The 14528-nt window shown below is 35.9% G+C and overlaps 1 protein-coding gene across 9 annotated transcripts in view; it reads right to left on the minus strand.

Annotated features, from left to right (window-relative positions):
• The window catches only part of LOC126412664 (uncharacterized), a 353642-nt gene that overhangs the window by 19747 nt on the left and 319367 nt on the right, over window positions 1-14528 (minus strand). For 8 of the 9 annotated variants that reach the window (XM_050082429.1, XM_050082421.1, XM_050082414.1 and 5 more), the window contains 2 exons: window positions 9404-9629; window positions 3489-3618 (listed from right to left, as the gene is read on the minus strand). In XM_050082429.1, coding sequence (XP_049938386.1) covers window positions 3489-3618; window positions 9404-9629 — 356 coding nt within the window. The remainder of the gene's footprint in view (window positions 1-3488; window positions 3619-9403; window positions 9630-14528) is intronic. The other variant, XM_050082376.1, reaches the window with a different exon arrangement.

The raw sequence follows: 14528 nt of genomic DNA on the forward strand, positions 1-14528 counted from the left end.
TATAGCCAAGACAGATATGAAGTCAACGCTAACCATGATAAACACATTTATATGCCAATTAGCTGCACAGATGAGAAGAGACTGAAAGAACATGTTATGACATAAAAGAAATTATGCAGATAGCTAGGAACATGGAAGCTTAATAGTGTTAATGGACTGGAATTCAATAGTAGTAAAATGGAGAGAAGAAAAAGTAATAGGAGAACATGAGCTAAGGGGAAAGGAGTGAAAAAGGAAGCCTCATGGCAGAGTTTTGCACAAAGCATAATTTAATCATCACTGACACTTGGTCAGCCATACAAGATGGCTGGATGCATGGAAAAAAGCTGCAGACACTGAATTGTTCCAGATTGATTAAACAATGGTAGGATAAAGATTTCAAAAACAGATTTCAAACTGTAAGATATTCCCATAGCCAGAGATGGACTCTGATCATAATTTATTGATTATGAACTGCAGGTTAAAACTGAAGAAATTATACAAAGGTAGGAAATTAAGGGGATGGGACCTGGATGAGTTGAAAGAACCAATGATTATAATAGAGTAATGAACATAGCAGGAGATGAATAATAGATAATCTTTAGAGGTGAAATAGTGTATGTCACAGAGGATCATGCAGAGAAAGAACAAAGCCCAGTGGAAATACTTTTACAGTGCACAATATATTGAACATAACTGACAAAAAATGAAAATGAAGTAGACAAAAGGGAATAGAGATGTCTAAAACATGAAACGGATAGGAAGTGCAAAATGACAATGCAGTGCTCAACCTATGATTTATCATAGAAAAAAGGTTGAAGAAATGACAGTGGTGACTGGATTATATTCCTTGAAATTCTAAAGACAGCAGGAATAAAATACAGGGAGTGAAAGGTTATTTACAACTTGTATTGCAACTTGACTGCAGTTATAAGAGTCAAAGGACATGAAAAGGTAACCATAGTTGAGAAGGGATGGGGCTGTAGCCTATCCCCAACACTATTTAATCTGTACAATGAGCAAGCAGTAAAGGAAACTAAGGAGAAATCTGGAAAGGGAATTATAGTTCAGGATGAAGAGATAAAAACTTTGAGGTTTGCTGATGTCTTTGTAATTCTGTCAGAGATGGTAAAGGATTTTGAAGAGCAGTTGAATGAAATGGACAGTGTCTTGAAAAGTGATAAGATGAACACCAACAAAAGTAAAACAAGGGCAATGGAATGTAGTTGTATTAAATCAGGCAATGCTGAAGGAATTAGACTAAGGAATTAGATAATAAAAGTAGTAAATGAGTTGTGCTTTTTGGGCAGCAAAACAACTGATGATGGACAAAGCAGAGAGGATATAAAATGTAGACTGGCAATGGCAAGAAAGGTATTCCTGAAAAAGATGAGTTTTTTAACATCTGACATAAACGTAAGTGCTAGAGAGTCTTTTCCAAAGATTTATCTGGAGTGTAGCCTTATATGTAAGTGAAACATGGGCAATAGGCAGTTCAGACAAGAAGATTTTGAAATGCGGTGCTACAGAAGAATGCTGAATATTAGATGGGTAAACTGAATAACTAATGTAACATATTGAATTGATTTGGATAAAAAAAAAAAAAAAAGATTCGTGACACAGCTTAACTAAGAGAAAGGATAAGTCGATAAGACAAATCCTGAAGCATCAAGGAATACTCATTTTGGTAACAGAGGTAATTTGAGGTGGGGGTTGGGGGGGGGGGGGGTAAAAATTCTATAGGGAGACTAGACATGAATACAGTAAGTACGTTCAATTGGATGTAGGTTCTAGTAGTTATTCAGAGAAGAAAAGGCTTAACAGGATGGACTAGCATGGAGAGATGCATCACATCAATCTCTGGATTGAAGACAACAACAACAAACAATAACATTTTGTTGCAAGTGCATCTGCCATAATCAGGCCATTTGAAGAATGTTTTATTGTTTTGATGTAAACAAAAACTTAATTCTAGTGCTAAAGTGAAAATTTTGTATCTCTTTGAAATGTTTCTCACATTTAAGACAATTTTTTTGTCTCTCCTGTAAAAGTCATGTATTGCTACTGATGTGGTATTGTTTTTTCTTGGACGATTGCAGTTGGTTGGTGAAAGCAAACATTGTTCTAAAGCTAGAACTGGAAGGGATATAAGATGCAAGATAGAAGTTGGATCTAATGCTTATGTTCTGGTTCATTTCCTCTGCCTTGTTTCTCCACACCATAAATTTGGAGCAGTTTCTTCTCCTCATTAATACATATACCTCTACCCTTATTGTTCCATTTCCTATACATTTTGTTCACCTAATAACAAGACTTTTTAATGTCCACTACATTAGAGAGATAATTTATTTTCTTTGTGTTTGTCAGTAATAGATGATAATTTAATCTGCTGTTAACAGTGGGATTATTAGAGACAGAGCATTAGCCCTCATGAGTAAGGGCTGACACTGAGTTGTGGAACATGCCCTAGAAACTGATGAAAGATTTAAGGAAATTGTAGAAACTCAAAAAAAGATGGCTGGGCAATTTTCTATAGAAAAGAGGAAGTTAGTTGCAGTAGCCTCATATTTCCTTCACATCATGAGGTAAGCTCAGTACAGGAGGTTGGATTATTTGAGAAAGAGTTTTGATTTGCTCTAAAGATTTAGTCAAACTTGTTGGCCTTGCAGTTACAATTTATTTTTCTCTCCATGCCACATTCCAACTGTGACGTAGATTCTGTATCTTTCCTAACCTTGTTTTCTGATAACTTAATCTTTTTTCTGATACTTGTAGGTTATCTAAAATCCATTCTTTAGCATACTTGCTTGTTTCCTCACATAGGTCATAAATATGTGCACATACATATAGAAGTCAAAGTGCAGAGAAAGCTGTTTCAGTGATATTAGCTTTGAATTCAGTGATTGATATCGAAAAGTAAGCATGTCATCTTTGCCATGGGCAGATCCTCAAGAATAGCTGTAATTGAAGTGATTAGCAAGAAATACAGAAGGTGAATTGTATGGAACTATTGTGGTAGTGTTCACATCTACGTGGCAGCCAATGTGGATTGCAGTGCTGTATGTATATGTGTTATCAGAGTGGCATGTGATGATTAGTATTTCATTGTGTCCTGCATAAATATCAATAGTCATTAGTTTGTGAGTCTGAGATGTGACAGCCTCATATGTATGTTTAAAAAGAATACATTTTTCTGTATTAACATTCACCGCTAACTTTGACCACAGTAGAACCTCAATTCACTTCAGGATTGGCATGCAGCCCTGGGATACTCCTGAAATATCACCCTTTCTCTGATGATCTCCCTCATCCATTAGCCACAGTCACGAACTAACTGTAGGTTGCTCCCTGCTTTTTATCCTGATTTCTCCCATTTTTGTTGTTAATTAATTCAGTTTCTGTTGCTGTAAAGTATGTACTACTTAACAACCAGTAATAGAGTACAGATCAGATTTTTTACTGAATGACAAGATTATTTATTCTGAACGACAGATTATTTATTCACTTACTGCAAGGAATGGTGCCCGCATGCCTCTGACATCTTCAAGTCTCACACCTCCATACTGTGCTAGGATCTCACGCTGACCACCAATTTCCTTCGACCACTTTTTCTGAGAGAACTGTTCACCAAAACTGTGCCTGGTGAAATAATAAAGACTGTAGTTAACACCATAAGTTTCAAAATATAACAAAATCAATTCATTAATTACACTTTTGTGAAGCTGCATGAACTGCTTCTCAGATGAATCACAATGATAGTAAGTTTAATGATACTGAAATCAGAAGTATGCAGATGGTAAATGGAAGAAAAACTGAAAATGTTGTTCTGTAGAAAGCTCAGTTATTTCCAGGGTTTACAGTGAAAAACTTTACAAATGAAATTTGTGTATGTTTCTTTTCAATTGTACTGCACAAGCTAACTAGCAGTTTTCAAATCACTGCTTGTTTTGTATTCATTTCACTGAGATTAGTTGCCCCCTTAAGATGCTGGAAAAATTATAAAAATCTCAAAACATGGACCATTTCTTGAACTAAAACATTAGTGTATATGTGTATTTATTAGTTTCTCCATGATTCGATAGCACTTCTGCTCCACAAATGTGCACTGAATTAATAAATACCCACTGTACTTGTTAAACTGTTCTTTATTTTAGTCCACAACTAGTTTTTGCTTGAAATGGCTTGAAATACTGAAGCAATATTCTAATGGATATTGTGCTGTGGAGAAGCAACATCAAACGTTTTAGGAAATCGAATAGATATTAATTAATTTAGTACATTCATCTGGTTATTTGTGTTTGAGGCAAGAAGCAAGATAGCAAAACAAGTGCAACTCATTTGATATTTACAACAAAATCACACAAACATTTTGAAGAATGGTCAGTGAGCTCTGATGAATGATAATATTTAATCCAGTGTCAGTTCTACTGATATTTATCTGATCTAGAGCAATTTTGTTCCTTCACATCTGGCTTTCTCAATCAGTTTGTCAAAATTCCTAAAATTTTAGCATGCATCATTTTCTTAATGTATGGGCAATTCAAATTCAAAATATTTATGCTATTTATGTGGCATTCACTGAAGCAACAGAATCTCTATTTTTATATTTATCATGTAAAAATATTACGTCTCATGGACAATTTATCTGTTTGGATCTCCTGGCACAATCTACACAACTATCATGTATCAATTTGCATGGCATTCTTTTGAAATATAATCAGTTTCTGGTTAAACCAAAGGGTTTGGTTTTTAGTCATTCATTAGAATGTTGCTGTTTCAAAAACTTTAATTTATTTAATTGCTTTGACTTACACTTAGCTTTATTGTTAACATCTTTGACTATGATTCCTTTAGTAGTTTCATTTTATGTTCTGTAAAATTCTATGTAATGTATATTATCTTCTTATTCTGAAATGAGTCCCACAAACAAACTACCCATAAAGCACTCAGAAAACCCTTAACCCAACTTCTACAAAAGCATGTAATTTATGAAAGTGGACAATTTACATCTTGTTGATAGATACCCACTGAAAATCACATTTCTGATTTTTCAGTTGTTCATTACCACAGGACCCTGATGAAAATTTTAGGTAAGAAAGCCAGATGAAAATAAAAAGAAGTGAAATTAACTTTTGAGTATACTTTCAGCAATAATGTGTATAGAATCATTAAAGTACTACCTGGAGGAATGGCTGGTGTTGGATTATGATTACCCATGATAATCCGTTCCAGTTGATGCCATCACACTACTATGCATCTAATATAACAGGATAAAATACTTGCTGGGGGAGAGGGGGGGGCACACAATTAATGAGTTCTCATGTTGTACAAGCCTTATCTGGTATCAAACATCACTGTCAAACTGTCATACATTGTTTAGATACTGCTGGTCCTGTGAATTGAGATGTAAAAATGCACTGCCACATGTTTCCTAGGATCTGAACCATACACTGCACTACGTGTAATGGATCTCTCTTAGACTGCTTGTTTTCATGATATTTTGTTGATTAAAAAATTATGAGAGTGATTCAAATGAAAAACTTAAAAGTGCAATAAAATTCCTAAAACTGTACTATCAATATGGCACATGCCAGGAGTTATCCTTGTATTTTGACAAATGACCAAAAGTTGGCAGCTGTTGTTGCATCACAGGGAGGGAAGCTGCTTCAGTGTAAAGACGGCCATGCTACTGTCGGCTTGTACTGTGTTGGAGCAGTTATTTGTGATGTGGTTTTTGAGCAGTGAAGTTATTGAGCCTATGAAAATGCACTGCAGGATGAAAGACAGTGCTGTGATTCATTTGTGTTCCTGTAGCAAGTGTACAAGTGGTGCAGAATTAAAAAGAGATGTATCACATGTGGAATATACCTTATATCCAAGCCATGTAATGTTGAACAAAAACACTGACACAGTGATAGAGGGCTTTTGTAGGAAAACAGACATTACTGTAAACAAAATAGCCACTATTTTGGATATTAGTGTTGGTTCACCACATAATATTGTCCACAACATGCTGTGATTCAAGAAAGAGACTGTAAGATGGATTCTAAGTCAGTTTGTTGAATTGACAGATTGTCACTCTGATACCCGTGAGGAATTTTGGGACTGTTACCAGGTCAAAGGTAATGGATTTCTGGATAGAACTGTTGCAGGAGATGAAACCTGGGTGCATTAACACCTCCGTGAAGTGAAAAAAAACAATTGGCAGGAAAAGTCTTACTCATTCTCTTTAGGGATGCAACAGGGGCAATTTTTTTAGCACTGTGTGTGTCACATCAGTCAACAGTTGAAGTGACAGATTGTCATGTTGAAGCCTGTGAGGAACCTTTGTGTCATTTCTAAGCTGAAGGCAATGGTTTATGGACAGAATTGTTGCAGGAGATGAATCCTGTCTGTACTAACACCAACCTGAATTGAAAATACTGAGCAATAAATTGTACTAACACTATTCAAAACCTAAAAATTCTACATCAATCATTGGTAGGAAAAGTCATACTCACTCTCTTTTGGGATGTAAAAGATGTAATTTTGGAGTGTTACATGAAAAGGGGATGAACAGTGACCAGTAATTCATACAGTGAAGAGTAATTTGGATTTCAGATGTTTTGTTGCAACACAACACTGCTCATTCCTATACTACCCATTCAGCTGTAGCAATAATACGGGATATGAAATCTGAATGTCTATCACAGCAACCTTAAGCACCAAACTTCACTCTGAGTGATTTTTATGTGTTCAGATAGGTCAAAGAAGTGCCGGGAGGAGAAGCGATGAAGAGGAAAAACTGTGGTGCACAAGTGGATGAATTCACAACCAAAACTAATCTTCACATGAGATATTCATCTACATCCAAAGTGATGGAATACATGCATAACACATCATGGGAAATATGATATAAAAAAATGATATATCTGTAACTTTTAATTTTCCTGTATTAGCTCATTTGTATTATAATAAATATTTAAGGTTTTCATTTCAAATGCTCTCATATAAAATACAGTTAATAAGATAGTGGATCCACACTGTCTTTCAGGTACAATTAACTGTGGATTTAGTCTGAAACAAAAATTCTGCAGTACCACAAAAACTCACCAAATGCCTCTTTAATTTTATGCTAATCCACTAATACAAAAGATACAGCCATAAAGATACTGCCAGATAGGAGAATGCAACAGAAATATAGAAAATACTTGAAACAAACTACTTCTTGTGCAACATGTTCATTCAGCGAAATCTGTCTTCCTCTTTATTGGATCAATATTTTTTAGCCTTGGTATCTTCCACTTCACATTTTCTCAAATCATGGTTACCTACATCAGCAGCATACATCTAATGTTGTTCTTATAAATAAAAATTAGAATAGGCATCTTCTCTCTTGTAGCTCATTATATCTGAATAGCTGTCTTCCCTAGCTCTGTATACTCCTCTGATGTCTCCATCACAATTACATGTCTAAATTGTATAACAGATTTGAATTCCTTAATTCTGCAGTGAACAAAGAAATGTCCAGTCACAAACAATTCATTTAATGATTTTTACATGCCAACGTGGCATACAATTTTGTAATTCGCGCCATATGTGGTGCTGCTTTGTATTCTGGTCAGAGATTTTAAGTACTTGGCTCCTTTTGGAAAAGATTTTAAAAAGTTCTCCTATTGTTTTGTTTTCTTTTAATACTAATGTTGCTGTTCACTTTGAATGATTTTTATGTGCCAACATGGCATACGACTTTGTAGTATGTGGTGCTACTGTGTATTACTGGTCAGCAATTTTAAGTATTTCATTCTTTTTGGTAAAGATTTTAAAAAGTATTAATTTTATTGTGGAATTGTATGGTTATTGTAAGAATTGTTATGTTCTTGAGAGCTGGAGAACATTTTCATAAATAAAAAAATTTCCGATATCCTGATAAGGCACCCCCTTCCTGAGGTTTCCTTACAACAGTGGAATGAGTAAACTGCCAGATATCTGTATGCACTGTAAATGTTCACTGCACATTTTTGACATCTTCAGTAAGGTCATTTTTTACTTTGTTATGTAAGTTTAAACCAATACAACTATATTACACATCAGTGTAAATTTGGTTTTCTGCCTTGTAGGATGATTTGAAAATGGGTCTCAGCCTGAAACTAGTCATTGAATGAATAAAAAGTAAAAAATTTGCAACTTGGACTGGATTTTCATTCTAGTGATTAACAAAAGTTGCTGACCCAAACTACTCCAGCATGCTGGAAGTTCATAAATTCATGTATGGTTTTGCTAATAGATATAATTCTGTGTAATATGGGTTATGCTTGTTTTACTATCTTGCTTTTTGCTGTAAGTTAACAAACTCTATCTTCCTTCTATGTTAATATAATGAAAAGGATAGATTATGTATTTTATTACTTAAAATCATATTACTTGAGCTTAGTTCAAGTTAATTCACAGAGAAATACAGAATTACATTTAAAATAATGCCTTTAGCTCATTAGTGAAGAATACCCTTCATGGACATATAGTAGAGAAAATGTAAATTAGAGTTGTAATTTTCAGTTGTAGTAAAAAATAGAAATGTTACAAAGTTGTTAATAACAGGTATGACATATATGATTTTTTTCAGTACATAAAACATGCAAATGAAGAGCACAACACATAATAAATTTACACTGAAAAATTCTGAAAGGCATTAGACCCATCTGCAAACAGAATATATGACGTTTTGATATAATTTGAGTGCCTTCAGACTTGATTTACTATGCTTTTTGAATATTTTCACTCATCCAGGGGTCTGATAAGATTGTATAAGTTTGCTTACTTTCTTGACAATTTAACAGTTATTAATATTGTGTTATTTAGGTTTATTTAAATTTCATTATTGCTATTTACGTTTTAAATGGCCAGTTCTTGGGCATATCACAGATTATTCATTTCTATATATATGTATAGAGTGAGCAAAATAAAAGTGGTCTGGAAAATATTTATAAGACTGATGCAGAACTGACCTTTGCTAATGAATTCACCAATCAGTGAGTGAGAGGAGTGTATGTGTTTAGTGACAAGTTGAATGCAACTGCAAATGGTGCTCATGATAAAACAGGTGTGTTCATTGTTGAGTGTTATGTGGTGAACTGTAATTCATGGGTGACATGTGCAGAACTGTTTTTCCAAGAGTTTAAGACTGGAAGTCTTTAGGCAAATGTAACAATTAGTGGCCAAATTACATGAAATGGACTGTATGGTGAATGAAAACAGTGGCCACTTCCAGCACCTTCTTTGATGTTCATATTTTCAGACCAGTTTTATTCTGCCCACCCTGAATATATAAAGAAAAAAGACATAAGCTGCATTAAAAAAACAACAGTAGTGTTATACATACAAATTAAGCCCATACCCATGCTATGTACAGCTCAAGAATGAATTTTATTGGTCATCTTTGACTTACGAGATGGAATGTGATGCAATTTCATGACCTGAGGCATACAAGTTCTGCACATGGCTATAGTCAGTCCATTCATGGGAAACATAAAAGGTAGCTGCTATAGGGCAGCCATTTGGATTCTTCCTGCCCTTCTCAAACAGGTCACTGTACAGTCCCTTGTTCAAATCATTCGCAGAGTCGTCGAATGTTAGAAGCACAATTTGTGGGACTTGCTCCACTGGCAGATCTCCTGTTTTTGTATTGCAGATGGGATTTTCAGAGATTGGTTCAGGTTAAAGGTTTTGAGGTGATGGGAAAGTGGGTGCCAAAGGACAAGAAAGTTTATGCAAGTGTGGTTTGTTTTAATTTTTTGTAAAGGAAAAGCGCCCATTTTAAGTTAAAAAAAATTTAAAGACATTTCAAAATTCAGTTTTGATTTTTTTAAAATTTGTCATTGGAATACAATATTTGTGATTAAGCAAAATAGGGAAGTCCCAAGCAATAGAGTTTATATTTTGGGTGTTAATAATTATGCGCCACGTCAGAAGTTGATATTTCAATAAAGTAAAAGATTGGACAGTGGAAGGAACAAAAGAAAGGGTGGAGGGATTTAAAAAAAAAAAAGAAAAGAAAAAAGACCTCTGTTAGTTACATAATAGCAGAAACAGCAGAAAAGAATGAAGAATGAAGCAGACACATAGTGCTCCATCAGCAGCAGCGACAGCCTGAACAGCACCTGCATTTATGAGATACTATTTGACTTCATATCAATGTGCATAATTAGATACTGTATATTAATCAGTAATGACAGAATTTTTGTTGACAAGGCAATCTGAAAACACCTCTGAGATATCTTCCTTTTGTACTGTTTAATTTAAATTACAAGACTGCATAATGCTATAAGCATTTATATTTGAGATTGAAAGGTCTATCAGAAACCAAAGAATCTGTATACACCATTAATGATATATGTTAAGAAGTATATCAACCAGGTCTGATATTATTTCTGTATTGTTTTTATGCATCTATTTCTATGAATATATGTCTGTTTCATAATTGCTGTTCCAGTTGCCCAGTGTTCAAACACATCAGATATTTTGTTGTTTTACTCCAACTTGGGGATCGCTTGGTAGGACATATTCTGAGGCATCAAGGGATCACTAATTTAGTATTGGAAGGAAGTGTGGAGGGTAAAAATCGTAGAGGGAGACCAAGAGATGAATACACTTAACAGATTCAGAAGGATGTAGTTGCAGTAGGTATTGGGAGATGATGTAGCTTGCACAGGATAGAGTAGCATGGAGAGCTGCATCAAACCAGTCTCTGGACTGAAGACCACAACAACAAACTCCAACACATCTTTGATGAAGTTTTAAGATTTAATACTATTTCAGTTTCTCTTGGTTTGTGTTACTAGTCTAACTCATCAATGATGGTTCATTTTTCCTAAGATTTTGTTAAACTGAGCAACAGAAGTTGTGTATTCTCATTCCTGAAAATCTGTCCATATACTTGGCAGGCAAATTTTCTCTCATGTTGTGACAAATATTTGCAATTTCGTTTTTGCAATGTGTAGATGGAGTTCACACAGTCAACTACTGCTCATCACATGTTTCGTGTGATGCTCTGTATCAACAAAAGGCATTGGATTGTTTCCCAATACAAATATATATATATATATATATATATATATATATATATTTTTAAGTGGAATTTTACATTTTTATTCAATGCAGTGGTCCCAAATAATTTTCTATTAGTATGATATTTGTTTTATTAAAATGTATTAAAAGGCCCAGTATAAAATGAAGAATAACCAGATTCCAGTAGTGATACCAGCACTGCTGCTTGGTGGTAGCAGTCTGTGCGGATCAGGGCAGCATGGAAGTTGCTGCTGCAGTACTGGGTATTCTTCACATTTTACTGTCCTTGTTGATACATATCAACAAAACAAATATCACACTACAATAAGTTTAGTCTATCTATCATTTATTATCTGTTATTTATCTAATTCTATTAATTTTACTTTAAAAATCATTTTCTTTGTATTGGGAAACAAACCAATGTTTCCTGTTGACACAGAGTGTCACATGAAAGCCTTTATGAGGGGCATTTGTTTTGGTTGGCTCCACCTACCCATTCCAAATATCTACCAAAACACCAGAGAAAATATGGCTGATGGTATGTACATACAGTGCTTTAGATGGAATAAAATATTTATGAGAACTCACTTCTGTCTTTCAATTGTGTTCTCTACTATCTGTCAGTGCAATCTGCAGGCCCTCCAACAAAAATAGAGTTAACACTTGTGCTGCTACTGTCGCTCTAGTGTAGCTGTAGGTTATAGTCATGAGAAAACAGGTGTTTCCTTGCACTCAATGAATTTCATGATATTTCTGGAAATGCCATTCCACCCATTCCCACTGACTGAAGCACCGTCTGATGTTTTGTGATATTTCTTGCTAAGTGGTGATATTTTTGTTACCACATTTGAGTGTCTCTAGTCAGACATTTACTTGGCAATTCTATCTTCTGTAATAAAGGAACTCTAGCACCAGAAACAAAACAGTATTCTAACACTATCAAAATATTGATATTCAATTATTTTCATCATGGCAGCAAACAGCAACCATTACAAAAATGTCTCGAATGAAAAACAGCCCACAGTTGCACTAAATTATGTTTATTTTAAACCTTGACCATGGTTTCTGCTATAATAATATAGCCTTCTTCAGAAGTCCTAAAAAAATGATCGAAATAACATCTTGACCAGTGACACAATCTACACATAATCTTCAAAATTAGGTAAGTGGTAACATATTACTTACATACACACAATTAAATGAAAACTGTCTTAGCCCAGTGGCTGCGTCAAGACCAGTAAAATAACTTCAACAGACATAAGCCTATTTCGAACATAATTAAAATTACATATGGCACCGTATGTCCTCCACCACTACCACTGTTATACTAGGTGCACAGTTGTCAAATGTGCTACACCCTGCGCACCATAGGTGGCGCTCACCACAGTGAGATACATCACACCGTTTATCAGACAACTAGTCAATATGTACAACAATAAATTAATAAACAAGCCTACAAGTGCAACTGATGGACCGTATGCTATTAATACAAATGTCCAACAGATGAAATACTAAAACTTCCTGACAGATTAAAACAGTGTGCCCAACCGAGACTCGAACTCGGGACCTTTGCCTTTCGCGGGCAAGTGCTCTACCATCTGAGCTACCGAAGCACGACTCACGCCCGGTCCTCACAGCTTTATTTCTGCCAGTATCTCGTCTCCTACCTTCCAAACTTTACAGAAGCTCTCCTGCGAAGCTTGCAGGCTAAGCCTTGTCTCCGCAGTATCCTTTCTTTCAGGAGTGCTAGTTCTCCAAGGTTCGCAGGCTAAGCCATGTCTCCGCAGTATCCTTTCTTTCAGGAGTGCTAGTTCTCCAAGGTTCGCAGGAGAGCTTCTGTAAAGTTTGGAAGGTAGGAGAGGAGATACTGGCAGAAGTAAAGCTGTGAGGACCGGGCGTGAGTCGTGCTTCGGTAGCTCAGATGGTAGAGCACTTGCCCGTGAAAGGCAAAGGTCCCGAGTTCGAGTCTCGGTTGGGCACACAGTTTTAATCTGTCAGGAAGTTTCATATCAGCGCACACTCCGCTGCAGAGTGAAAATCTCATTCTGGAAACATCCCCCAGGCTGTGGCTAAGCCATGTCTCCGCAGTATCCTTTCTTTCAGGAGTGCTAGTTCTGGAAGGTTCGCAAGAGAGCTTCTGTGAAGTTTGGAAGGTAAGAGACGAGATACTGGCAGAAGTAAAGCTGTGAGGACTGGGCGTGAGTCGTGCTTCGGTAGCTCAGATGGTAGAGCACTTGCCCGCGAAAGGCAAAGGTCCCGAGTTCGAGTCTCGGTCGGGCACACAGTTTTAAGCTGTCAGGAAGTTTCATATCAGCACACACTCCGCTGCAGAGTGAAAATCTCATTCTAGATGAAATACTGTTGCGTATGATCATTAGATTGGTAGAGCATTAACAGTTTTATATAACAAAGTTTGTCGTATCACTATTTGATGTATGATTCAGACACGAGACACTCATATGCAAATATAACTTTGGCTTACATTATACGCTCTAATAGCTTATAGGGCTAATTTTATCAGCCGACCATAGTTGTTGTGCATAGCCACACTAGCAATTATTGACATTATTTCTATGACTAGCCCCTAGTGCATAAGTGTGGTAACATAGTACAAGATGACAAAGGGCACATTAACATATCTGTCTCAACATAAACCACTGTTAACATAAAAGCAGCCCATGTAGGCTTGTTTATTAGTTTATTGCCATACATATTGACAAGTTGCCTGATAAACGGTGTGAGATGTATCTCACTGTGGTGAGCGCCACCTATGGTGTACAGGGTGCAGCACATTTGACAACCATGCACCCAGTATAACAGTGGTAGTGGCGATGGACATATGGTGTCATATGTAATTTTACTTATGTTCGAAACAGGCTTATGTCAGTTGAAGTTATTTTATTGGTCTTGACACAGTCGCTGGGCTAAGACATTTTTCATTTAATTGTGTGTATGTAAGTAATATGCTATCACTTACCCAATTTTGAAGTTTATGTGTAGATTGTATCATTGGTCTAGATGTTAGTTTAATCATTTTTTAGGACTTCTGAAGAAGGCTATATTATAATAGCAGAAACCATGGTCAAGGTTTAAAATAAACATAATTTAGTGCAACTGTGGGCTGTTTAATATTAAACTTTGATTAATGATGGATCAAAGCATAATAAAGACATACAGAGACAGGAATTTGAGACTGCAGGTTCAGCCACTATGTTGATTTCACTTTGTTGTACACAGCAAAATGTGGAAGTCATGTCAAGGTTGTTATAACTTCCCTCTGGTCAGCTCCTTCTACAAGCCTGAAGAGCTGTACTCGTGTGTGTGTGTGTGTGTGTGTGTGTGTGTGTGTGTGTGTGTGTGTGTGTGTGTGTGTGTGTGCGCGCGCGCACTTGTGCATGGGTGCAGACACATGTGAGGAATTTGGGACTCTATGCACTCTCGGAATAGATATAAGTTCAATATTTGTTACATATTTATGTGCCTGTCTACTTCTCAGTGATTCTTTT

Source organism: Schistocerca serialis, chromosome 1 (genome assembly GCF_023864345.2).
Source record: "Schistocerca serialis cubense isolate TAMUIC-IGC-003099 chromosome 1, iqSchSeri2.2, whole genome shotgun sequence".
Taxonomy (NCBI): Eukaryota; Metazoa; Arthropoda; class Insecta; order Orthoptera; family Acrididae; genus Schistocerca; species Schistocerca serialis.